General features: G+C 46.6%; 1 protein-coding gene and 1 non-coding gene across 8 annotated transcripts in view; both read left to right on the top strand.

Annotated features, from left to right (window-relative positions):
• PPCDC (phosphopantothenoylcysteine decarboxylase) overlaps window positions 1–25,752 on the top strand; it is a 79,613-nt gene that overhangs the window by 46,764 nt on the left and 7,097 nt on the right. For 3 of the 7 annotated variants that reach the window (XM_077123755.1, XM_077123751.1, XM_077123749.1), the window contains 4 exons: window positions 1,539–1,634; window positions 2,522–2,650; window positions 6,950–7,118; window positions 7,549–8,080. In XM_077123755.1, the coding sequence (XP_076979870.1) occupies window positions 2,522–2,650; window positions 6,950–7,118; window positions 7,549–7,634 (384 nt within the window). In that variant the 5' untranslated portion in view covers window positions 1,539–1,634 and the 3' untranslated portion in view covers window positions 7,635–8,080. Of the gene's footprint in view, window positions 1–1,128; window positions 1,488–1,538; window positions 1,635–2,521; window positions 2,651–6,949; window positions 7,119–7,548; window positions 8,081–25,752 lie in introns of those variants that run through there. The other 4 variants (XM_077123756.1, XM_077123752.1, XM_077123753.1 and 1 more) reach the window with 4 other exon arrangements.
• Window positions 10,306–10,469, top strand: LOC143652909 (U1 spliceosomal RNA). Its single transcript, XR_013160956.1, has one exon. It is a non-coding gene; the product is annotated as a U1 spliceosomal RNA (small nuclear RNA).

The raw sequence follows: 25,752 nt of genomic DNA, 5'->3' as shown, positions 1-25,752 counted from the left end.
CAGATAGTCAGCCGTTCCAGGATGGGGTACGCCGTCCCTTTGATCTCCCTCGTGGCTCCGGGAGCTGCTCTGTATTATCTCCACTCCCCCAGTAGCTGTTCTGGAGGAGGAAAGGTGAGGGCGGCAAGGCTGTCGAGGCTGGTGGCGGAGGAGCCGGTGAAGGCGGGGGAAGAGGGCACCGTGGTGATTGGAGAGCCGCCGGAGCAGGAGGGGAAAGAGGGGGGAGAAGGAGGGCGGGCGGTCGGCTGCTGCGGGGCGTGGGCGCTGGGCGGGCGGGTCGGCTGCTGCGGGGCGTGGGCCGGCGGAGAAAGCCCTGCTTTGCTTTTAAGTGCTGTCCATTATCTCACAATAGGCAGGAAAACAAAAGAGGAGAAGGGGCCTTGGGAATATAATAAGGAATGGTGGGGACTGGGTTGAGCTGCCATCGAACAGGGCAGCTGCTACTCAGCGCCAGCAGGTTCCTAGCATTGCCAGAGCTTTCAGGTTTCAATTGAAGCCAGGAAACTGGATTTTTTAAATGTGCAATCTCTCAGTTTGTATATGTTGGCTCAAAAATGTTTATGATTCCATGCAGGTCAAGCAAAACATGCCTGCAGGCTGGCTCTGATCCATATGTTGCCACCCATGACCTCTACTGTGGTCATTCAGTGATTCTGCCTTTTTCTCCCTGGACTCATCTTCTCCTGGATAAATGTTCCCCCGACTCAGTAGTTTCCCTCCCCAAAACGTGATTTCCTACACCCTTCCTCTCCTGCTGCCTTCCTCTGGGCCTTTTTGGTTAGCTAATGTGTTAGCTTGGTTTATGTATGATGGCAACTGGTTCAGTGCCCTTCACGCTACCGTGTGCTGTTTCTCACAGTCATTTGTTCTGTTAAGCAGTTTAAGTGCCCCCCTTGTTTGCATTATTAATTTACTCAGTGAATCCTTTCATGGGTAGTGGGAAGGTAAGCTTCTTTCTTGCCACGTATATGTCGGGTGCACTGGTGTGGTTTTCCTGGAACCTGTCTGCAGTCTAAGCCCATGAGCCCTGTTCCTAGAAGTACATGAAAGGGCTCTGTCTGCTTTCTCACTGGGGCATGGGGCACAGGTGCAGATATCACGTGACAGCCCCAGCTCTAGGGTCTTGGCATGCAGAGGACAGAGCTCTGGTGTGGCTCAGAGGGCCTGTGAGCCTCCTCAGGGAGGGCAGAGTCTCCCTCTACCTTACCTTGCCTTCCATGGCCCTTCCAGTCATCTGCCTGCCTCTGCCTCTCGGCCAAACATGCAGCTTTATATACCCCAGGCAATAGGTGACTCATTCCTCAGCAGACCCTCTTGGGGAAGTGAAACTGGCACCTGATGGGGCCTGACCTTTGAATGACAGGGGAAGTAGCTATGTAAACAGGCTCATTGCCAAGGAGTGGGGCGGGGTGCCCTCTCCACAGGAAGCTTATGAAGAAAACCCTCTCTCACCTGGCCCTCGGGCAGCCTCCAGGTCTCTGGCTCTGGTAACGGTCTCTCCTTTTTCCTCCCCCTGCCTCCATTTCTCTTGATGACAGCTGGAAGTAGCAGTGATTACAACTGAGAGAGCCAAACATTTCTACAGCCCTCAAGACATTCCTGTCACCCTCTACAGTGATGCTGATGAATGGGAGGTCAGTGCTGGGAGCCCCAGGGCTGAGTTCCATCACATTTCTACCAACAGGGCAGGACTGCACTCCCTGCAGCCTGGGGTCCTGGTGACCGGAACAGACAGGATGGGCTCAAGTCAGCGGTCAGGGCCCTGTGGGCAGAGGCGATGAGGAAAACATCTGTCTAGCTTTTGGCCTGTGGGAGGCCCACAGTCTCCTCCCATCCCAGGCAAAGCTCGGCTTTGGCCCCGTGCCTGAGGTTGACTGTCCTTGTACTTATCTGGGCTGATGAAACCACAGAGGCGCTCTGTTCCCACCACCCTGGTCCACGTGGCTCCCAGTGTCAGAGCTGTCAGGAGGGCCTCACTTCCCACGGCCGCTGGGCTCGGCTTCTGCTCTCCCGCAGAGGGGTGGGCACTAGCCAATTCACCAGACGTCGAGTGTGGGCCTCACAGGGGTGTCCTGCCAGGCATTTTAAAACATTCTCAGCCCTAAAACATTTCTGGCTGTCCTGTCTTCCCCACCCCCCTCTACTTCGCACTGCCCGAGTTCTTCCATTGGCTTGGACAACCCAAGCATCCGCCTCAAGCAGACAATCCAGGACTTCCTTGCCAGATGTCAGCTCTCTTGGAAACCGAACCATAAAGGGAATAGCTCGGAGAGACAAGGGGCATTTGTTTCCTCAGGCCTGGTTTCTTTCAGGCTGTTGGCTTCATTACTAGAGCTGCCAGCTTTGTTGTGATAGGGAATGGCAGTGGACTTGGGCAATGCTAGGTCAGGGGTTTCCCTCCAACTCTTGACTTATTGTACCTAGTTTGCATTAACCAACCCCATCCTCCACCCCCTGTACATACAGTCCTCCACGCAGAAAAAGTGGCAGGCTCTTGACCCTGTTTCCTTCCCTCTGGCAGATGTGGAAGCACCGCTCTGACCCAGTTCTCCACATTGACCTGCGGAGGTGGGCAGACCTCATGCTAGTGGCTCCTCTGGATGCCAACACCTTGGGGAAGGTGGCCAGTGGTATCTGTGACAACTTGCTTGTGAGTGACTCCCTGGTGCCCTCATCCTGTGTGGGGCCTCCCTCCCAGTTTTCTGAGTTGTAGAATTCCTTGTACAAGGTTTTCACCTTGGAGACCTGTTAATGTGGGGCCCAGGTTTGCATTTTTCTTCTTCACTCCCTGAAACTTGGGGAGAATGCCAGTCTCCATTGATCCCTCCTCCCCCCAGACCTTGTCTCACCTGCTCTCCAGCAAGTGGGCCAGCGGACCTCCTTGATTCTGATGCTTGACTTGATTTGCTGGTGCTTTCTGGGGAGTACCCACCTCTCACCTGACCCTCAGCACTCAACCAGGTGCCTACCTGGGCCCTTTGCCTCTTTCCCTTGGGCTTTCATTCATGGGCTGCTCCCTGCCCAGCCCTATCACTTCCCCCCTTCAGCTCTGTCTTCTTACTGAGGGTCTGAATATATATGTGGGCCATCTGATAAGAGCTTTTATCTCCTAATGGTTTTCTGTCATGCACACTTATCTCTCTCAGAGCTTTAGCCACATAGTTGAGATGCAATTTTCCTATATATAAGGGAAAGCTTCTTGGGAAAGAAAGGAGAAAGAAAGGCTGAGAGATAGTAGAAGAAAGAAACAGAAGTCCAGCTGTACAAAGTGGGGATTGTTTGGGGCCTGTGGGACCTCCAGAAAGCTGTTGCCCTTAAAGAGGAACCGCCTTTGTTTACATGTCCCTTCCGGGGTGATTTGGATTTGATTTTTCCCCTCTTTCTTCCCAGTGCTTTGTTCCCCTCCCGACACCCCTACCCCACGCCCATTTATTGGGCTCTTACCTACTATGTGCTTGGTAAGAGACACACAGGACCCAGGGAACTCAGAAGAGGATGTGGGTCACTCATGGTGGTGGAAACTATCCATGGATGGGAAGGAGCTCTGGGGTGTAGTACAGTCTTAATGCGCACAGTGGTCCCTTTCACTTCTTTGACAGTGGAGCTAGATCCTTATACAGTGCTGGGTATTTCTTATACATATGAGGACATAAGTAATTTTATTTCTGAAAGCACCTAGGAGTTTTTAAAAGTTTAATATGATGAAGGGAATAATGATACTGGGTCAGGATTTTGGAGGGATCATATATGAGACTGAGACTAGTCTCCTTCTATATGACTGATCTCCTGTGTGATATACTTGTTAATGGACACTTAAGGGTCCTCTCGAAGAATCTGCTAGTGGTGTAGGATCATTTGAGTAGGAGCACAGGGTGACAAGAAGAGCCATTCACTGATTGTGTGACCTGGAGCAGAGGTAGAGGAGTGTAGAGAAAGATTTCCCAGTGGGGCTAAGGCTGGGGCCGGGCCTGACAGGGAACTGGAACAGAGGAGGTTCCTGGCTACTTCATCTAAGTGGGTCAGAGTCATGTGTGACCACCACCATCTCATCAAGCCACAGACTAGTCAGTAGCCAACTGAGATGGTGGAGCACGTGGCCCTCTGGGAGTTAAGCCCAGCCTGGGCCAGCTCTCCAAGGGGTTCTTTGTTTCTTCTTTCCAAAAGCTCTGCTTTCCATTTTTCTTCTTCACTCCCTGAAACCTTGGTGTTCCCTCCTCCTAGTGTTCACTGGCTGAGCAGAGGGACATGTTCCTAAGTCAAGTCCTAGATCATTTATCTTTAAGGGTTTCTCATAAGGCACGAATGTTTCAATGAATCTCAAATCTTTTGAGTTTGTGCTGTGGTCCTCCTTGGTCTGTAGCTCTGTCTTCTCTCAGTAGATGTTTTCTCCTTGTTTCCCTGAAAGAACACTCACCCTGCTTCTTATCTTTTTTTTCCAGTGCTCCGAACTTGGGGTGCTGTTGGAGCAGTGTGCTAAGTGGGAACCTGTGCTCCTGGCCTCTAGGCACTTGGCCTGAGTGACACCCATCTCAGTGTGCCCTCTACCCCACTCCAGCCCTAAATAGGCTAGATTGCTAAATAGGCAGTCAGGTCCAAAAAGAGGAGGTGACTTCCCTGGGTCCCTAGTCAGGCTGGGAGCCAGGTCCAAGTCTTCCTTGCTCAGGCAATTTCCCAGGGGCAGTGTCTGAACACATGAACATGCACATTGACCAAACAGAACTGACCGTGGGAACCGATGCCTTCCTTTCCTCCCTCCTGCTGCCAGTCAGTTTGGAGAAGCTGTGAGAGAAGCTGTGGTTAGTCCAGAAAGCTCTGCGCTCCAAGATGAGGTGGAAAGCTAGATAGACCTGTGATGCGACAGTATTGGGGTTTCTTCTCCGGTTGATATGCTTTGCTTTGAGGGTACTTAGATGGTCCCCCCATCCCCCCCGCTCAGACAAGTGGCTCTTCTAGGTATGCTCATAACTTCTACAAAAGCACAGGTGGCATGGGGCCAAGAGGAAGTGGGACTGAAACTATGCATTCAAAGCCCAGTTGCAGGAGAGAGGATTTGGTGGGGAACAGATGGTGATGTCTTGGGTGATGCAAGCAGCCAGATCTCGAAGCTGTTTGCTGTCCTGCTCCTGCTCCTGCCCTGTCCCCAGGAGAGGGCAGGGACACTGAGAGTGGCAGGCCTGGCCCGTTTGTGGCATTGTCCTCTGGACTCTTGTCTTCTCTTTGCCCAGATGAGCTCCACCTCAGGGGAGGGGGTGCCAGCCCCTGTCTCTGTGAGGGACCCACAGCCTGGGAGGATGCACCTAGAGCTGTCAGAGCATGGGGACTCCTTAGTCCTACAGCCCCAGAGTCTATTTCTCCCCCAGGCAGTAACCCCTCCAACCCAGGGAGTCTCTGCCTATAGTCATAATAAGAACTACTCTTTCTTGAACCTGTACTTTCTGCTAGGTCCAAAAAGTCAGAGCTTTCTAGGCATTTTCATCCTAAGGCCTCACAACCATCCAGGGAGTTGGGTCTCCTGCACTGAGGAACAGAGTCTTCTGGCATTAAATAATTTGTCCAAGTTCTCACAGTGAGTAATAAAGAGCATAGCTAGGACTGGGGCCCAGGTCTGTGTGAGTTCAAAGCCCAGGTTCTTTTTTTTTTTTTTTTTCAAATATTTTTATTGAGAAATATCCACACTTGTATAGTCCAACCATATCATACACTCAATGACTTACAATATCATCACACGGTTGTATATTCTCCACCAAGAACTCCTACATCCCATACCCCTTACCCCTCCCTCTTATTGACCCACAGAATTTTAATCTACTCAAATTTTACCCTTTATCTCCCCCTATTATTTATTTATTTTATTTTTTTATCCTTATTATTTTTTTTTACTCATCTGTCCATAACCCTGTATAAAGGAAGCATCAGACACAAGGTTTTCAACATCACACAGTCACATTGTAAAAGCTATATAGTTTTATAGTCTTCTTTGATAATTAAGGCTGCTGGAATACAATTCAACAGTTTCAGGTACTTTCCTCTAGCCATTCTAATTCACCATAAACTAAAAAGGGATAGCTATATAATATATAAGAATAACCTCCAAGATAACCTCTTGACTCTGAAATCTCTCAGCCACTGAGACTTTATTTTGTTGTCTCTTCCCCTGTTTGGTCAATGAAGCTTTCTCATTCCCATGATGCCAGGTCCCAGTTCAGGAGTCAGGTCCCATACTGCCAGGGAGATTTATACCCCTGAAAGTCACGTCCCACATAGTGGGAAGGGCAGTGAGATTGCCTGCCAAATTGAAAGCCCAGATTCTTAACCGCAGCACTAAGGGCTCTGTGGGACAGTTGGTCCTTTCTACAACCTGTCTGGTTTGTGACCAGGTTGTGGCCTTTCATGGCCTGAAAGATGGAAGTACAAGATGGTGGCAGGCCAGTCTCACGCCACAGTTTATCTGTGTATGCGCTTCAGTTTTCCCTGTCAGTGGTGGGGCATGCAGTGAGGGCTCCTGAGATCATATATAGGAGAGCTTTTGTCGTATGTTGAATGCTGTTTTCACAGGCTTTTTTTGTCCTAGAAGTAGAACTGGTGTTTGGGTGAAGGGGCTCCACCCCCGCAATGAGCAGCCTGGTTCTTAGGTAGCCTTTTCTTGGACCAAGAAAGGCCAGCCTTCTGCTTCTACCCAAGGGGTGTGAGCCTGCTATGGAGAAGGCTTGGGCTTGGGTGCAGGGAGGCCTTTCAGTGAGGAGGGAAGATCTATGGGAAGGGGGCTGGGCCTTGCGTTGTGGTGAGGTGGAGAGGAGCAAGGAGGCACAGCCACCCTCCCACACACCCCACACACATGCTCCTTGCATCTGGCAGCCTCCAGGCAATCTGAGTCCTCTGCAGTGGGTGGGATCTGGAAGGGCGGGGGGGGGGGGGGCAGCAGGACACTTGTCCCGTTCTTTCTTCACAGACCTGTGTCATTCGGGCCTGGGACCGCAGCAAGCCCCTGATCTTCTGCCCAGCAATGAACACCGCCATGTGGGAGCACCCCATCACCGCGCAGCAGGTAGCCCAGCTCAAGGCCTTTGGCTACGTCGAGATCCCCTGTGTGGCTAAGAAGTTGGTTTGCGGAGACCAAGGTGAGGTCTTATCAGGTTCACAGCCCACGGCCCTGGAAGGGACTTAGCCTTGGGGTCAGATCTGGGTTTATATCTCAGCCTGGCATGATCTCAGACAAAACCATTCTCCTTTGAGCTCAGTTTTTTCATCTGGAAAATGGAAATCATAACCCCTTACTCACAGAGCTATTAAGATTAAGATAAATATGCAGAGTGTCTGATGTAGTCCTAGCACACAGCCCATGCAGTTAAGGGTGGCTACTTGAACTATTCTGGGGACCAGACCTCAGAAGGGGTCAAGGGGTCTGCCTCAGGCAGAGATGGTCCTGCCTTCTCCAGCATGAGCTCTGGGTGGAATGCTCTGGGGTGGTGCTTTGCCTGAGCATGTGGGACTACAGAACTGTTGGCTCATCTGGTGGGCCCTCTGACACAACAGAGCTTTGCTCCCCAGGTCTGGGGGCCATGGCAGAAGTTGGGACCATTGTGAACAAAGTGAAAGAAATCCTTTCCCAGCATGACAGCCTCCAGCAGAGTTGAACCCTAGATTTCTGTCTGCGTGTCCCTTTGCAAGGCATGATTTCAGCCAAGTCAGCAAGGAAGGTGGACATTGGTGTGAAAAGGTGAAGACTCCTGCACCTGCTGAGTAGGGTTTTGGCCTGCTCTCAAGCCTCCCTAGACGCCTGCCCTGCCCCAGGTTAAACTGGACCCAAGCCCAGGTTCCATCTTCTTTCAGCAGGAGACTTTCACTCTCCTGAGCCTCTCCACACCTTCTCCTGGGATAGATATTGCAAGTCAGGATGGTGGCAAGGTATTGGAATGCCTGACCTTGTCACTGGCTCCGGGGAGGAGGACTAAGTGACTGAGAAACCTTGATTCTATGTCTCATCCAGGAACTGCTTTTAGAAACAGCCATAGCTAGAGAACTCCAGCATGGTAGGCCCCTGGTCAGGCCTTGGGAAGGTTAATAAAATAAAATATCAGAATTGGTGTGCCAGTTTGAATCTGTCGTATACCCCAGAAAAGCCAAGTTATTTAATCCTCATTCAGTGTTGCGGGGTGGGAGCTTTTTTATTGTGTCCATAGAGATGTGGCCCACCCAATTGTGGATGATAACTTTGGATTAGATGGTTTCCATGGAAATGTGTCTCCAGCCATTCAAGGTGAGGTTGTTTACTGGAGCTCTTTAAAAGGGAATCATTTTGGAAAAAGCTTTAGAGCCCATGCAGCCAGAGACCTTTGGAGATGTAGAAGGAAAATGCCCTGGGGGAGCTTCATGAAACCAGAAGCCTGGAAAGAAATCTAGCAGATGTCACCATGTTCCCCGAGTGCCTTTCCAGTTGAGAGAGGAACCCTGAACATCACTGGCCTTCTTGAACCAAGATATCTTTCCCTGGATGCCTTAGATTGGACATTTCTATAGCCTTTCTTTAATTTGGACATTTTTAACAGCCTTAGAACTGTAAACTCGCAACTTATCAAATTCCCCCTTGTAAAGGCTTTTCCGTTTCTGGTATATCACATTCTGGCAGCCTTCAAACTAGAACAATTGGCTTTGTCAGAAGGGACCCCTTTTCTGAGAAGGAATTCTCCAAGAAAACAAAACAACCTCCAGGGGCTTTCCAAGAATATGGAACAATGTAACACACCCTGCAGAACTGCAGATAATCAACACCTGGTGATAAACCAGTTTCAGCCCAGTACAAACTGGTTATCAGATGGGACATATCACGCTAACCAGTAAGTATCTGTTCCTCACTCTGTGAGACCCCGTTTGTAAAATGGAAACTTAATATCAGCCAATCAGAACCTTCCCTCATTTCCATGTTCACCCTATATAAGTTTCCCCTTTCCGCTCCCCCAGCAGTAGAAAGTAGATCCTTTCTACTTCCTGGATGTGATGCTGCCTGATTGATGAATCACTCAATAAAGCTATGAGATCCTAAATTGTGTGAAAAGTTTTTCTCTTAACAGGAGCTTCACCTCTTTGATGGGGAGCCCAGGTGCCATGTAGTCAGGAACACCTGCAAGTTGGCAGGACCCTTTTCCCACAGATCACACTGTAGAGAGGAATCTCTGGGAAATAAAGAAAATAAAGACCTTTTGGGAGACTTTGTCCTTCCTTTAGAGCCCAACTGTGGCCTCAGACATCAGGGGTGTTGCTGGGTATGGCAGAGAAAGAGTCTGAGCTGATGACTGGCCAACTCCTTCATCCCCACACAATGTGGTGGTTAAAGGACAAAGGGTTCTGAAGCCAGACAGCCCTAAATTCAAATCCCACCTCTCCACTAGCAGGGTGACCTTCCACTCGAGGCTTAGCTTTTCTGACCTTTAGTCTCCTTAACTGTATTATAAACTTTCCCTTCTTAAGTTATTGAGAGGATTAAATACAATAGTGTGTGACACATACCCACCCTACACAGTGCCTCACGCATAGTAAATATTAGATGAATGGAAGTTGTGCTGGTTTGAAAGGATTATGTACCCTAGGAAAGCAATATTTTAATCCTGATCTCATCATGTTAGGGTCCCGCCAACCCTATGAACAGTGGAAGTGGGCTCCAGAGAAGCGAAGCTTGCCAGCCTAGAAACTCTCCAGCCATCCTGCCTTTGACCTAATTACCTTTTGGTGAGGCCACTATGAGGAGGGGCTTGTTTGCCAGTTTTGGAGCTGAGCTGGGCTAGCTTCCTATCCTCCTGCCCTCTAGGCCAGAGGACACTGAGATCACTGAGAGGAGAGGTGCCCCCAGGGGGTCCCAGGATGCCCTCAGAGCAGAACCAAGGTCTCCAGCCATCCTTCAAGAGCTTTTACCCGTCAGCACTTGATTTAACTAATTGATTTTTTGGGATATAAATGCCTTAAGGCACTAAAGAAAATGTAAGTAAAATGGTAGCATCTAGAACCAACCTCTTTAGCTGGTTAGGGAGTTGGGAAAATGGGGAGAGTCTGGACAGTTGAAACGCAGAATTAACCCCAAAGGTCCCTTTAAGCTGTTTTAGATTTGTCTTCTCCCCGCATCAGCTTTCCTTTTCCTCAATAATCCACTGAAGAATGGCAAAGCTTTTCAGTCTTAATAGAAACTGCTGCCATTAACTGAGTGCTTACTGCATGCCATGCTCTGTGCCAAGCACTTTAGTCTGCACCAAGTACCTTAGGTCTGCAGTTGTCCAGGATCAGCCACAAAATACCCATTTTAAAAGACCTTAACACATACTTACCTGGCAATGGAGATACCATGATCACAAAGATGGCTTTCCCAGGGTGAGTCTCATCCATTGCCCTCTGGGTATGCTGATCTCTGCAATTTCCCTAAATGCGGGAAACTCGTCTGCATAATTTGTGGCAGTAGGGGGCTCCATTTGTGCTTTCCCCTTTGGGGGAAAAAAAAAAAGAAAAGACCTCACCAGGCCATGGGAGCAGAGAAGTTTGCCTAATATTTCAGAAAAGAGCTGTGACAGCTCCAAGTGGGACTGAGCCTTTTTGGCTAGAAGGAAAGAGATATCCCCACGGACATGGGCCAGCTAATGGTTCCACCCCCTGGCACTCTCCCTCTCTGTCTCCCACTCATGGCGGCCCTCCATCCCTGGTGTCCATTTTGGATGTGTGTGGCTGTGGGGAGGTGCGCGCGTATGGGCTGAGGCTGAGGAGCTCAGTTGTTTTCTGAGCCACCAGACTGGAGCTGAGAGAAGAGACTGGTTGGTGTCCAGGCTGCATCTACCTCACTTCATCTGCCAGAGGGGTGGATGTTGAGGTAGAAGTAATAACTTCAGCTATACTTATGTCAAAGTTCTTAAAGTTGTCATCATCTTGGGTAGAAATGCTAGCTTCTCTGAAATTTTTCATGGAATTTCAAAAGTTTGACATAATAGAACATTTGAACTTGAAATCTTTAATTACTCTCACTTAGCAGCCCAAAGCCTCTCTAGTCTGCTGCTGCTTGCCCCAACCCAGCCTCTGTACTGGACCATCTCCTCTAACTCTTCCTCTGCACAGCTGACTGCCCCCCTCTGCTGCCTCCCACAGCCTCCAGAAAAGGTCTGACTCCTGGGCAGTGTACTGCATATGGTGGCGAAAGACTGGAAAACCCTGGCTATCTAACAACAGGAGATTGATTACTTAAATTATGGTTCATTCATATACTAGAGCACTACACAGATGACATGAGAAAACCCTCTTGGTGCTGATATGGGACAATTTCTGAGATACAGTGCTCAACAAACATGCATGCAGAACAATGTGTATTGTATGCTGGCTTGCATATAAAAAAGTGGGGGGTTGGTGGTACAAAAAGGAGAATATATTCATTTTGGCTTGGATATGCATCAAATACCTATTGAAAAATGAACAAGAACCAGTCCATCATTTGCCTCTCAGCTGGGAACTGGGTGGTTAAGGAACAAGGTGGAAGGAAGACTTTTCTGTATTTAGTGTTTGAACCAGATGAATATATCATCTACCACAAAAAAAAATACATTTTTAAAAGAGTTCCTTCTGCCCTTTATTCAGAAGTTAAAGATGGCTTAGCAGGGGCATCTGGAGGTTTCCATCAAAGGCTCTGGAGTAAAGATGGGTCTGTTTCTCTTGTTATTAACAATAAAGAAAGATCATTTAAAAAAAAAATTTTTTAACATTTTTATTATGAAGTATAACATATATACAAAAAAGCAATAAATTTCAAAGTGCATTTTAACAAGTAGTTATAGAACAGATTTCAAAGTTTGGTATGGGTTAACAGTTCCACAATTTCAGTTTTTCCTTCTAGCCACCCCAAGATGCTGGAGACTAAAAGAATATCAATATAATGATTCAGTAGTCAGACTTATTTGTTAAATTCTATCTTCTCTGTTATAACTCCTCCTTCTCTTTTCATCCTTCTCCCAGTCTTTAGCAGTATTTAGGCTATGCCCATTCTAACTACTGCATGATGGCAAAGGATGTGGATAATACGGATGGGGGATGAAACTAGTTGATGTTCTTGGAGAGGCTGGCGCCTCTGGGTTTCAGGACTTATCTGGCCTAAGAACCGTCTGTAGGTTATAGATTTCTGGAAAGTAATCTTAGTGCATGAAACTTTTGTGGAATCTCAGATAGAGCCCTAGTGTTCTTTGGGATAAACAGGAATGATTTTGGTTGGGGTTTGGCAAATCATGGTAATTAGCAATATCTAGCTGAAACTTCTTTATAGGGTAGCCATAGAAGAAGGTCACTTTTGAATCTCTGCCTTAGGGGTCTTATGCTCTCATGAGAAGGAGGCTTCAGGCTATAATACAATTCAAATAATCAAATGACAGCAAAAATTAAAAGTGAGACAGTGCTATTCTATAGAAATGAGAAGCAGCTTTGTGGAGGGAGCAGAACTCAAGCCAGTGCTTATTGGGGGACCAATGTAGTTAAAACTGAATATGAAGAGTGAAGACCTACTTCTATATGCCTGTGGGATACTCCCGATGGGGACTTGGACTCCATGTGCAGGAAAAGTTGGGAGCTATTGAACGTTCTTCAGCAGAGGAGACATATGGTGAATATGGTATGTGGTAAAGATCATCTGAATGGTGTATGTGGGATAGACTGGGGAATTGAGAGGCTGGAGCCAGGAATAAAGTCAGGATGCTGAGATGGAGAATCCAGGCTGAGTGCTAATGCTTTGGGCACACCGGTGGTTTTGGGAAGGGACACAGAGTGCCAAAATGAGTGCCAATGTGAAGGGAAATCAGCATGATTAGAAACTGTAAAAACCACTTCCCTTGTGGGTGGCGAGGGTAGGGAACTTAATGACAATTGTGTACATATCAGTACAAGATTTATTAACAAATGAGTGTTACTCTCCTTTACCGTTTCCTATACCCACCCACTTAAAAGAATTTTGCTTTTATTTTATTTTATTTTTTGCATGGTCAGGCATACCGGGTCTCTAGTATGGCAGGCGAGAACTCTGCCTGCTAAGCTACCATGGCCCACCAGAATTTTGCTTTTCTTACCACAATTTTTTTCTCTCTCCTGGACTGACAGGTGCGTTCAGTCTGCCCCCATGGTTCCTGGGCATTTTGGATTTGGAATTAGAAAAATGGGAAGATGGGAAGAAAGGGAAAGGAGTGTTACTTTTTGAGTTGGTACCAGGGTTTCCTTTGTTGTGGCAAATTCTGATCATCAGTGAAGTGGGAAAGAAACTAAGGCAGAGACTAAAGAGGGTCAGTTAACTATATAATAAAGAGCTAAAGAGGGGCCTGAGCGGAGAGTTTGGCAACAAAGCCATGCAGGCCAGCTGGGTGTTGGAGTAAGGTTTGGGGGTTGCCTTAGTACTGAGTCTCCAGGAGAGTTAAGGGGTATAGGAAGATGGGGGGTGGGGTGGAGAGGGTAGGATAAAAGGACTTCTGAGGAAAGGACTAAGGGTTGTTAGTTGGACACACTTCAGTGTTTTTCCAGAGTCCCAGGGAAAGGTTGGAGTTCCCTTTAAATTCCTTTTGTTCACCAGTACATGCTTCTGAGTGTGACTCTGTGCAGGATTGGGCCATATGAAGCCCCAGGTTATATTCGGGTTATTTGTTTGCGTAGTGTTCTTTATATTGCTCAAGTTTTGATTTTCTTGATCTCATTTCACCCTCCTTACACAAAAGCTTTGTGATAGTCAACTAGTAATATTCAATTCCATTTTATAGATGAGGATCTATAAATTGAGGGTCACACAGCCAGTGCAGAATATCAGGATTTTCTCTTTCTGCCCTACAGCTACCTCCAAAAAGGCTACTGCCTCCAAAGAATTGGGGCCCCACCCCATAAACATTAACCTCCCTGGGATCAGTGAAATAAAATACCCATGGAAGGAAAATGATAATGAAGCAATTACTAAATTGAGACTGAAAAGGCAGGTCTCTGGTGGTGGTCGTGGTGTGGTGCATCGGGTATTTCATTTCATTTGGCCCCACCTGGGGCAAAACAGTGGGATGGATCAGGCCAGGAGAACTGCCAGTTGTCTAATAAAGGAATGTCCTGGAGTAGGTAGGAATGAGGACAAGGGGCAGATGGGAGAACTGAGCTTCAGGTCTTTGGATGATATAGCCATGACCCGGGTATACCATATACACATGGTGAATGTGGTATGTGGTAAAGATCATCTGAATGGTGTATGTGGGATGGACTGGGGAATTGAGAGGCTGGAGCCAGGAATAAAGCCAGGATGCTGAGATGGGGAATCCAGGCTGAGTGCTAATGCGTTGGGCACACCGGTGGTTTTGGGAAGGGACACAGAGTGCCAAAATGAGTGCCAATGTGAAGGGAAATCAGCATGATTAGAAATTGTAAAAACCACTTCCCTTGTGCAAGATTCTTGTTGCAAAGGGCTGGTCTCTTGGTGGCTTTAACTTAGAGATTACATGATTATCCTTCATCTACTGGCCTGGATAGCAGGTCACTGAGGATTGGAGGCCCAGGAGACTCCTTTCAGGCTTCTGGATTCTGAGAAAAGCAAGGAAAGTTCCAAGGTACCTTTTGTCTGTGTGGGCAAAATAGGTGAGGGCTGAGGGTTTCCAGCTCTAGCAATAGACTTGGAAATAGCCAACATGGGCACATGGATGCCCACAGGGAAGGAGAGGCTGAGACACCCTATGGCCTGCAGTGGTGGCGTGGGTGGTAGGGGTAAAGTCATTTCTGGATCTTGGGAAAGATTACCGCCTACTTCTGGCTAGGGAGCTCAATATCACCTGGAACTCCCCTGTGTCCCAGCAGCTTCTGAATATCCCTCTCAGTAAAGTAAGAGAGAGGTTGAGCTCTGGAGCACCATTCCTGGGGCTTATCTGGGAAAATGGCTATGATGGGAACAAGCGAGAGAAGGCCATGGCAGGGAACACATATTGATCCCATGCCTGGCTTGTACCAGACACTGCTTTGCATACCTGGTCTCATCTAACCCTCCTAACCATCCTTTAGGATAGGTATTACTACTCTCATTTTAGAAATATGATCCTGAGGCTCAGAGAGAAGGGTATAAAAATTCCTTTAATCACAAACCAAGTCATAGTCTCTCTTAGAGAGGAGAGTAGAAATGGGTGGTGCTGCTCACTCAGGCTGGACCTGAAGTGAAAATAAAAAGAGGCACAGGAAACTCTTTTTTTTTCCCTCAAGTTTTATTGTCCAAACTAGGCGCTTCTGAGAGTGAAAAGAATCAACTGTTCACAATAAGCAGTCAATCAGGACTGCCCTGGGCAAACCAGGATGCATGTTTATCCCACACGTGGGCACCAGAGGAAAGTACTGCTTAGAAGCCATACCCTGTGAAATAATAACCAGCATCTATAACATAATAATCCTCATAGCAACCCTAAGGTGGCTATTACTATCCCCAATGGATAGATGAGGAAACTAAGACTCAAAGAGGTTACTCAAGGTCTCATAGCTAATAAGTCGGGAAGCTATGGCTGGCTCGAAGCCCTTGCTCTTTCTGCAAATCATGCTACCTGCTAGGGCCCATGATCTTTGGAAAAAGACTAGGGCAAAAGGCCAACGGAGAAAATGAGGCTAGAGGGCTTGCATGTGACAAGCCATTTACCAGGTTTTTCCTGCAGTCTTTGCATGGCCTTTCCAAGGCTCCATGTGAGCAGGGGCTGGGGAGGCAAATGAATGTGTGGTGGAGGCCCCAAACGTTTCTGCAGCCTTCCCTGATCTTTCTGGTTCTCCAGGGGGCATGCCTGAGTCAGAGACTTGATTGGGATTTTTCTAGAAAGAAAAAATTATGAAATGAGTTGCTCCATTTCTAAGATTGGTAAACAGAGACACAGAGATTGGATGGCACTGTCCTGGGGCCAAGACCATGCTGGTCTGCACGTCCTGCTGTGACCCCAGCTTGATTCCTCTAGAGCTCCCAGAGAGGACCGTGGGGGTCTGGTATGCAAGCATGCTCTAGGTTAAGGGGCGGTGGTGCAGGAGTGTGCCTGTGTGGAAGGTTTGTAAGCCATGGAGGATGTAATTAGTTGATGTTTACTGGCCAGCCTGACCTTCCAGGAGTGATTTGGTGGCCATAGCAGACAGTGGAGGACCCAGTCCAAAGCTCAGGTGGCCTTTGAAGTCCTCTTGAATTACTGCATCATAGGTGGGAGTGGGGTGGGGTAGAAAATTGGCCACTGGTCAGCCAAGTAGGTGGACTACACTACCTGCATGCACCCAACCCTGGGCAGGTACAGGATGGCAAGGCTGGTAAGGAAAGGAAGTCCCTCGGGGGCAACCAGTTTGCCTGGGGTACCTCACACAAGCACAATAGCCTGAGGCCTCTGCAAGCCTGTGCTTCATAATCAAGGGATAATCATGTTTCTTTCTTTATTTGTTTATTCATTCATTTTCAAACTCTTTCTTCCAGACACTGACCTGGTGTAAGGCCCAGCCCTGCCCTCAAGGTGCTTCCTGCCCTCAAAGTGCTTCCAGTTCAGTGAAGTAGATGGATGAGCATATAGACAAACCCAGGAAGAGGGTACAACATTAGAGATTGGTAAATCCAGGGTGCCCAGAGCTCAGCAGGGTACCTTTCCTGCCTGGAAGGAAAGTCATGAGGTGTTCCTGGAGGAGGTTCTACCTGGGCTGAGTTCAAAAGGAGATGTAGGTGTTAGCAAAGAGGGCAGTGAGAGCTGAGTTAGAAGATGCAGTGTGTGTAAAGGTCAGGGCCTTTACACTTCAGGAGTCTGGGTGACTCTGGGAAGAGTGGTCCAAGTCACCTGCCCTTCCTGTACCTTGGTCAGCTCACTTAGAAAGGGATTCCTTTTTCTCGTGCTTCTCTTTCCTGGAACCATCTCCAGGGATGAGTAAATGGAGGAAACCCTTACACAATCTGAGAAGCCCTTCTAGGCTTACTGAGGGAACTGAAAGGAGAGTCATTAGTGGGGCAGAGTGTAGTAGGTGAAGGGGAAGGTGGATGGCAGTCACCATCCACCTGAGAAGCCAACAAACACCTCCCCTACTCTCCCATCAACTGCATATACAGTGGGACCTTGCAGTGAAAGCCTCAGTCTTCTCTGGCTGTTCACCAGAGAGAGGGCTTCCATAGCTCTTATAGTGCTCTCACTCTCTCTCACTCTCACTCTTGATCTCCTCCTCTCTGCCTTTCTGTTATGCTCTGTGAGTCCCCAGGCCCTCTCCTTCCTTCTTGATAGTGACTCCAACCCATGCCCCTGCCTCTTTCCTACTGCCACTTCTAGGCCTCCAGATCTGGCTTCTCCAATGGTCCTGCCACATGCTTTGTGCACTCCACTTGGCCTGTTTTCTCTGAGTTCTGGAGTTGGGACCAGTGACATCTTTTCTTTCTTATTTAATTGAAGTATATGTATATGTAGTAAAGTACACACATCTTAAATGTCCAGCTTCACGAATTTTTACCTATGTATATTCCTGTATAACCATAACCCAGATCAACATAGAGAACATTTTTATGTCCATTCTTTTAAAATAGCTCCATTCTCTAGACTCCAGCAGCTATGGTATTAGACATTTAGCAGCTGTTGCCTTTCATTCTAACTAGCTAGAGAGTAGGGACCCATCCTATTTGCTTGTTTTGTCTTGTCCCATCTGACCTAGCACAGTACAGTGCCCATAGGAGTTGCTCTTTGAGGCACATTAAATGGAGGGATGCCACTCATGTCCTAAAATACGTGTCCAGTCAGCTCTCAAAAATGTGGGAAAAGTAACCGAGACATAGGATTAGGTCACCCCAAGTGGAGGAGGAGCCCAGAGCACCTCGTGTGCTGGTTCTGCTCAGGTGACTGCCACCCCCTAGAATGATGCATGCAGGCCTAGAGGCAAACATTTTCAGTATATGGCTTAGGCATGTGGAGCTCCATGTATGGACATCTTGCCCAGAGGGCACTGGCTGCTGTATGAGACTGGGAATGCTCCTATTGTGGGTCCAGGGACACATGGCTTGAGTGCCCACCATAGCAGGTTCAGAGAGCCGAAAGAATAAGGGTCAAGTTGGGTTCAGGGGAGCCTCTGAAGTCAGGGGCTTGGTGCAGAATGCTCTGACAGACAAAAATGCACAGACTCTTACTTGGAGGCCTAGACCTTCCCTGCTGGCTACCCCTGCCTGGGAGAGCCTGTCTCTTCCTTCTCCATGGTTCATGGCCCAGCTGAAAGAAGGTTCACCCAAGGGAACAGAGCCTTGGCTGGACTTAAGCAGTAAGATGGGAATGGGAGGAAAGAGTTAGAGGGAGGTCTCAGGAGACAGGGTCATAGGAGTGTGTGATAAATAAAGTCCAAGAACTGTTTTGGAAAACCATGTCTATGGGCTGTTGGAGGACTTGAAAACTCTGTCTTTGCTCTAGGACACACCTCCAGCTCTTTGAGAAACAGAGAGTCACCTTTTTATGGGGTCTAGATGCCATTTGTCACTGGGGGTCTTCCGCTTGGGTGGGCTCTGGGTGCCTCAGACTATATTATTCCTGTTTCTTCTCATTTCTTGGTGTAAGTAGGGGCCTCACACCAAGCTTGAGGCCACTGAGTGAAACTTTGCTTTTTATCAATCTTTTATCTCAGAGTTCAGTGCAGGGCTTGGAGCCCAGATTCACCCAACACCAAAATTCCACTTAAGGCACCATAGCATCAAGGTCTTATTGTCAGTGATGGTCTTTCCCTCAGTGATCAGTAGAGTTACGATCATAAGTGCATGAGGTCAAATCGAGAAAGAAAGGGAGAAGATGACACATCAAGAATGGTCAGTGCACAACAGAAGGAAAGATAGAGGATGAAGACTGAGATGGTATAACTTAGGAATGCCTAGAGTGGGCAATGATGGTGATTAAGTGTACAAATATAAGAATGTTTTTGCATGAAGGTGAACAAATGAATGTCAGCATTTCAAGGTACTGAAAATGTGACAGTATACACTAAAAAATACAATCAGTGCAAGCTAAGAGCTACAGATAACAGTAACATTGTGCTATGCTTCCATTGAATGTGATGAAGACAATATGCCAAAATTAAATATCAATAAGTGGAGGACATGGGGGAGGGGTATGAGATTCTCTGCAGAAGAAAAGAAAATGTCCTCATATAGGTTGTGTTGGTGAAGTCATGGCTATGCGATTATACAAGGAATCACTGATTTTTTACTTAGGTTGGTAATTCAGTGTTCCCTAGAGAAACAGAAACAACAGGAGAGATCTATAAATATGAGATTTATAAATGTGTCTCACACAACCATGGGATAGGAAGAGTCCAAAATCCACAGGGCAGACTGTGAAGCTGGCGGCTCAGATGAAAGGTCCTTCCAAGTGAAATGACCAACCAGGTGCACTGCTCAAAAAGTTCTGCCCACTTGGAAGATTTCTCCTCACCACTGTCCATTAAGGACATCTCAGAATAAGGTTGTAGTGCTGCAGCTGTCCATTTCTGGGTGGTACGTACATATCATGCAGACCTATCTGTAAACCAGGCCTGAGTTTTCTGTTCCTCAGTCAACTGACTGTAAGGAACTCCCCAAAAGTCCACAGCTCTGGTTTGGGAAAGAGGAGGTAATATGGGAAAAGTGGGGGCATGGGCATTTTGGGCCACTTCTTTAAGTGACCTACTTGTGCCTTTAGGTAACTTGGTGGCCTAAGGTTAAGCATTCTGTCTCTACTAAGGCCCAGTAGCAGGCTAAAAGCTGTTTCTCAAAAGGAGAGTTGATATCTTCAGCAGATGATAAGACTTTGCTCCAAAATCCTAAGGGTCTGTGTTGTGTTACTCCTATAGGAGACTGCCAAAGGCTCCAAACAGCATACCTATTTGCCACTGACACTTCCAGCATGTTGGATCTGCTGGCTCATATGGTTCAAATGGCAGAGCAGCTTGCACATCAGCCTGGACATATCACAGAGCCTCCTCTTGTTCCAGTCCCCACTCAAAACAAGCAGCTTTCTTGGTCACTTGGTAAATGGGCCAGAGTAGCACACCCAAATGAGGAACACATTATCTCCAAAATCCAAAGAGGCCAACTAGGCATTTTGCCTCTCTTTTGGTTGTAGGAGGGACCATATGCAACAGTTTATCCTTCACCTTAGAAGAGATATCTCAACATGCCTCACACCACTGGATATCTAGAAATTTCACTGAGGTGGAAGGCCCCTGTATTTCTGTTGAATTTATCTCCCATCCCCTGACCTGCAAATGCATTACTGATATATCTAGAGGAGTTGCTACTTCTTGCTCACTAGGTCCAATCAGCATGACATCATCAGTATAATGGACCAATGTGATGTCTTGTGGGAGGGAGAAACAAACAAGTTCCCTGCAGATGAGATTGTGACATAGGACTGGAGAGTTGATATACCCCTGAGGCAGGACAGTGAAGGTATACTGCTGGCCTTGCCAGCTGAATGCATACTGTTTCTGGTGGTCCTTTTTGACAGCTGTTGAAAAAAAAAGCATTTGCCAGATGAATAGCTGCATACCAAGTATCAGGCAATGTGTGGATTTGCTCAAGCAATGATATCACATCTGGAACAGCAGCTGCAATTGGAGTCACCACTTGGTTAAGTTTATGATAATCCACTGTCATCCTTCAAGACTTGTCTGTTTTCTGCACAGGCTGAATAGGAGAGTTGAATGAGGATGTGGTGGGTATCACCACTCCTGCATCCTTCAAGTCCTTAAGAGTGGTATTACTCTCTGCAACCCCTCCAGGAATCCAGTATTGCTTCTGATTCACTATTTTGCTAGGTAGGGGCAGTTCTAGTGGCTTCCACTTGGCCTTTCCTAACATAATAGCCCTCACTTCACAAGTCAGAGAGCCAATGTGGGGATTCTGTCAGTGGCTGAGTATGTTGATTCCTATTATGCATTCTGGAACCAGGGAAATGACCACAAAATGGGTTTCAGTGGACCCAGCATGAGATGGACCTGAGCTAAAACTCCACAGTCAATGGACCTTCTGCATGGTGGACCAGTGATGTTTTGGGTCTCCTGGAGTTAGTGTCACTTCTGAGCCAGTATCTAGTAATCCTCAAAATATCTGATCATTTCCTTTTCCCCAGTGCACAGTCACCCGGTAAAAGGCTGTAAGTCTCCTTAGGGAAGGTTGGGAGGAAATTAACAGTGTAAATTTTGGGCAGTGTTAAAAGGGTCCTTCTCCAAGGGTACCTGGCCCTCCCCTCATTCAAGGGGCTCTGGGTCTGTAAACTGTCTCAAGTCTGGGAATTGACTAAGGGACCATGACCCTCTGTTTTTATCATTCAAGTTAGACTTCTGTTCACTTGACCTAAAATTCTTCTGCTTATACAGCTCAAACAAGAATTTAGTAGATTGCCTTTCTTGTTTGCAAGCTGCTGGAATGCAATATACCAGAAATGGAATGTCTTTTAAAAAGGGAAATTTATTAAGTCGCAAGTTCTAAGGCCATGAAAATGTCCAGATTAAAGCAAGACTATAAATAAGTCAAAGGCATTCAGGGAAAAATACCTTGGATCAAGAAAGTTGAAGATGTTCTGGGTTTCTCTCTTAACTGAAAAGGCACATGGGAACATGGTGACATCTGCTAGCTTTCTCTCCAGGCTTCTTGTTTCATAAAGCTCTGGGGTATATTCCTTCTTCATCTCCAAAGGTCTCTGGCTGTGTGGACCCTGGGTCTTTCCAAAATGTTTCTTCTTTAAAAGGATTCCAGTAAACTAATCAAGACCCACCTGGAATGGGTGGAGTCACATCTCCCTCTAATCAAAGATTAATACCCCCCAACTGGGTGCATCATATCTCTGTGGAGATAATCTAAATCAAGTTTCCGACCTATAGTGCTGAAAAGGGATTAAAAGAATGGCTGACTCCACAAAATCAATCAAGATTAAAGCATGGCTTTATCGAGGGTACATAATCCTTTCAAACCAGCACACTGCCCATCTATTTTACTTCTAGGTACCCCATGATCTATCCGCCAATGCCACAAATCTCTGCGAGTCAGATTATTTTGACTGCTGCTTTGAGTCTTGTTCTAGTTTGCTAGCTGCCAGAATGCAACATACCAGAAACGGAATGGCTCTTAAAAAGGGGGATTTAATAAGTTGCTAGTTTACAGCTCTAAGGCTGAGAAAATTTCCCAATTAAAACAAGTCTATAGAAATGTCCAATCTAAGGCATCCAGGGAAAGATACCTTGGTTCAAGAAGGCCAATGAAGTTCAGGGTTTCTCTCTCAAGTAGCGAGCACAGTCAGAGTTTCTCTCTCACCTGGAAAGGCACATGATGAACACATTCAGGGTTTCTCTCTCATCTGGAAAGACACATGGTGAGCACAGCATCATCTGCTAGCATCTTCTCTCCTAGCTTCTGGTTTCATGAAGCTCCCCAGGAGGCGTTTTCCTTCTTCATCTCCAAAGGTCTCTGGCTCGTGGACTCTCTTCTTCGTAGTCCTGCAGCATTCTCTGCTCTCTCCGAAATCACCCATTCTCCAAAACGTTTCCTCTTTTATAGGACTCCAATAAACCAATCAAGACCCACCCGAATGGGTGGAGACATGTCGTCACCTAACCCAGTTTAACAACCACTCTTGACTAAATCACATCATCCGGGGAGATGATCTGATTACAGTTTCAAACATACATTATTGAATAGGGATTATTCTACCTTTATGAAATGGGATTTTTATTAAAACATGGCTTTTTTAGGGGGCATACATCCTTTCAAACCAGCGCAAGTCTGCTGTCCATTATGGTGGCCACGCCCATCTTGTCTGTGGTGGTTAACTGTTGCCATCCCCATTCTGTTTAAGGATTCCAGCTCAGTGACAGCAGTTCTCAGAGTAATATCTGACCTACAGAGAAGGGTGACTACAGAGCTCTTCAGGAATTATGGAGTTAGTCTCATGAATTTATTTCTCAGTGTTCTGGTGAAAGATGTGTCCTCTGGACATTCCTGCGGGTATGTGAGCAGATCCTCCATAATAAATCCACTCTTACATTCCCATCTCTCTAAGCCTCTGGATCCCCTCATCTACATTATATCAGGGCAGTTCTGGCATTTCGACCTCAGGGAATGTCAGCCACCTTTGGATCCGTGTTTCAGCCAACTAGCCAAATAGATTGTTATTGCCCTTTCTAACCCCTCGAACTACAACATTGAATGCAGAATCTCTACTTAATGGGTCCATAGCAATAAATTCAGCTTGATTCAACTTTTTATTCCTTCCATCATTATCCCACACCCTTAATATCCATTCCCACACATATTCCACTGATTTCTGTGTACATAGATTGGAAAATTCATGCAGTTCTTTTGGAGTATAGCGTACCCTCTCATAGGTCACACTTTGTACTTCACCTTTTGGAGCCTGTTGGGGCTTTAGTCTAGTTATAGGTCTAGAAGAAAAGAGAGGTGGTGGGGCAGGTCATGAAAAGGAATAGACGTGTCTTTCAGCAGACACACTGCAAGGTTGAGATTTTAGTTTACATTGTAAATCTGCTACTCACACAATGAGGCTTTGTGTCTCGTTTTCAGCGATCTCAAGTCTGTGACCACAGGAACTAAGATTTTCTTTCAGGGCATACATGGTGTTCTGGTTTGCTAGCTGCTGGAATGCAACACACCAGAGATGGATTAGCTTTTAATAAAAGGGGATTTATTTTGTTAGTTCTTCAGAGGAAAGGCAGCTAACTTTCCACTGAGGCTCTTTTCTTACGTGGAAGGCACAGGATGGTCTCTGCTGGTCTTCTCTCCAGGCCCCTGGGTTCCAACAACTTTCCCCAGGGTGACTTCTTTCTGCATCTCCAAAGGCCTGGGCTGAGCTGCAAGTGCTGAGATGAGGAATGCCGAGCTGCTTAGGCTGTGCTACGTTGCGTTCTCTCATTTAAGCACCAGCCAATTAAGTCAAACATCACTCATTGCAGCAGACACGCCTCCTAGCCGACTGCAGATGTAATTGGCAACAGATGAGGTTCACGTACCATTGGCTTATGTCCGCAGCAACAAGACTAGGCATGCTCACCTGGCCAAGTTGACAACTGAATCTAACTAACACACATGGAAACTTTCACATCATTCGTAGGGCGCTGGAGTTTCAAATTTGAAGCCTCCAGCTCATCCCTTTCCCTCATCACTATATCCAGTGTATCTAACAACAACCAGCCAACATCATTATGCTTCTAAATTCCACAGAACTCCATAAAGTTGTCAAAAAGCATTATCACCCAATGCCTTGCCTCATATAAATGTACAATTAGCAGAATCTAATGGTGATATTTTGAATATCTTTTTCCAACTCACCCCATGGACTGTCAATGCAATCTTGTTTGTTGGGAACAGAGTCATTAGTGCCTCTGAGTCTACTCAGAGTAGAAAACCAATTGTAAAAACCCACTTTTAAGATTCTGTTTCTCAAGAACTACTCCTGGAACCAAGCTGTGTTAGGGTTCTCTAGAGAAAGAGAACCAACAGGAGAGATCTGTAAATATGAGATTTATGTCTCATGCAACCGTGAGATTGGAAGAGTCCAAAATCCACAGGGCAGCCTGTGAAGCTGGCAACTCTGGTAAAGGGTCTGAACGAATTCCACAGGAGAGGCTCACTGGCTGAAGAAGCAGTGAAAGAATCTCTGTTCTTCTTCAAAAGCCTTCAACTGTTTGGATTATCTTGTTTGGGGAGGCACACCTTAACTGATCTCAGATGTAATCAGCCACAGTTGAAGTCAACTGACTGATGACATAATACACCAGCCTTCTAATTTATCAAATAATTGTGAAATATCCTTGAAGCAATGGACTAGCCAGTGCCTGACTGACCAGACAACTGGGTGTAATCATTTGGCCAAGTTGACACCAGAACCTAACCATCACAGTTGGATTGAATGATGTGTGAATAAAGCTGTTTAAAAATGAAAAGAGAGATACAAGTGCTGGAGAAAATGTGGAGAACGAGATGTACCAATTCGCTGTTGATAGGAAGACAGAGTGGTGCAGCCCCTCTGGAGGGCAGTGGGGTGGTTCCGCAGAAGGCTAGATATAAACTTGGAGTAACTGAGAGTGGGGATATGAATGGATATTTGCACGCTGGTGACAGTGTTTATGATCTACAATGGATGGACGTGACTTAAGGGTACATTGACTGAGGAGTGGAAGAGGGATCTGTGGTGTATACATACTCTGGACTTCTGAGCAACTGCAAGAAGGAATGAACTTGTGAGGCATGCAACTAGGTCAATGAACCTGGAGGACAATATGTTGAATGAAATGTCAAAAACAAGAAGACAAATATTATCAGGCCACACTCATATGGTCTAACTGTAATATAGAAACTTGGAGAATTGAAGTCGACAGCATGGGTTATCAGGTTGGGGTCTGTTGTAAAGGGTTCTAGATTGTAAGCTCTTACAGCAGTCACATCTATTCTGGAGTTGTAACTGTTTTTTCTAAATTCTGAGGTGCTGAGCTATTTGTTTATAACCTGGTTGTTCCCTGGAACTTCGGATATTTATGTGACATCTGAGACTCAGAATTAGAGCTCTGAAGCTATGAAAGTCAACATTACCCCATAGAGCAACTCTTAAAAAAGTTGAAAAGGTGATCAGACTTCGAATAGAGATATGAATGAAGCTGATGTGGATAGGACTAAGGTAAATCAGAATACAGGGTAAAGGATGATATGGTCTATATTTCAAAACTTCAACTTCTGTGTGATACCAAAGGAAGTGATGCTTATTTGATTCAAAATTTATATTTTGTGTAGCA

This window comes from Tamandua tetradactyla, chromosome 12 (genome assembly GCF_023851605.1).
Source record: "Tamandua tetradactyla isolate mTamTet1 chromosome 12, mTamTet1.pri, whole genome shotgun sequence".
NCBI lineage: Eukaryota > Metazoa > Chordata > Mammalia > Pilosa > Myrmecophagidae > Tamandua > Tamandua tetradactyla.
Note: the sequence above shows the minus strand (reverse complement) of the source record. Positions and strands in the feature narration are given on the sequence as shown.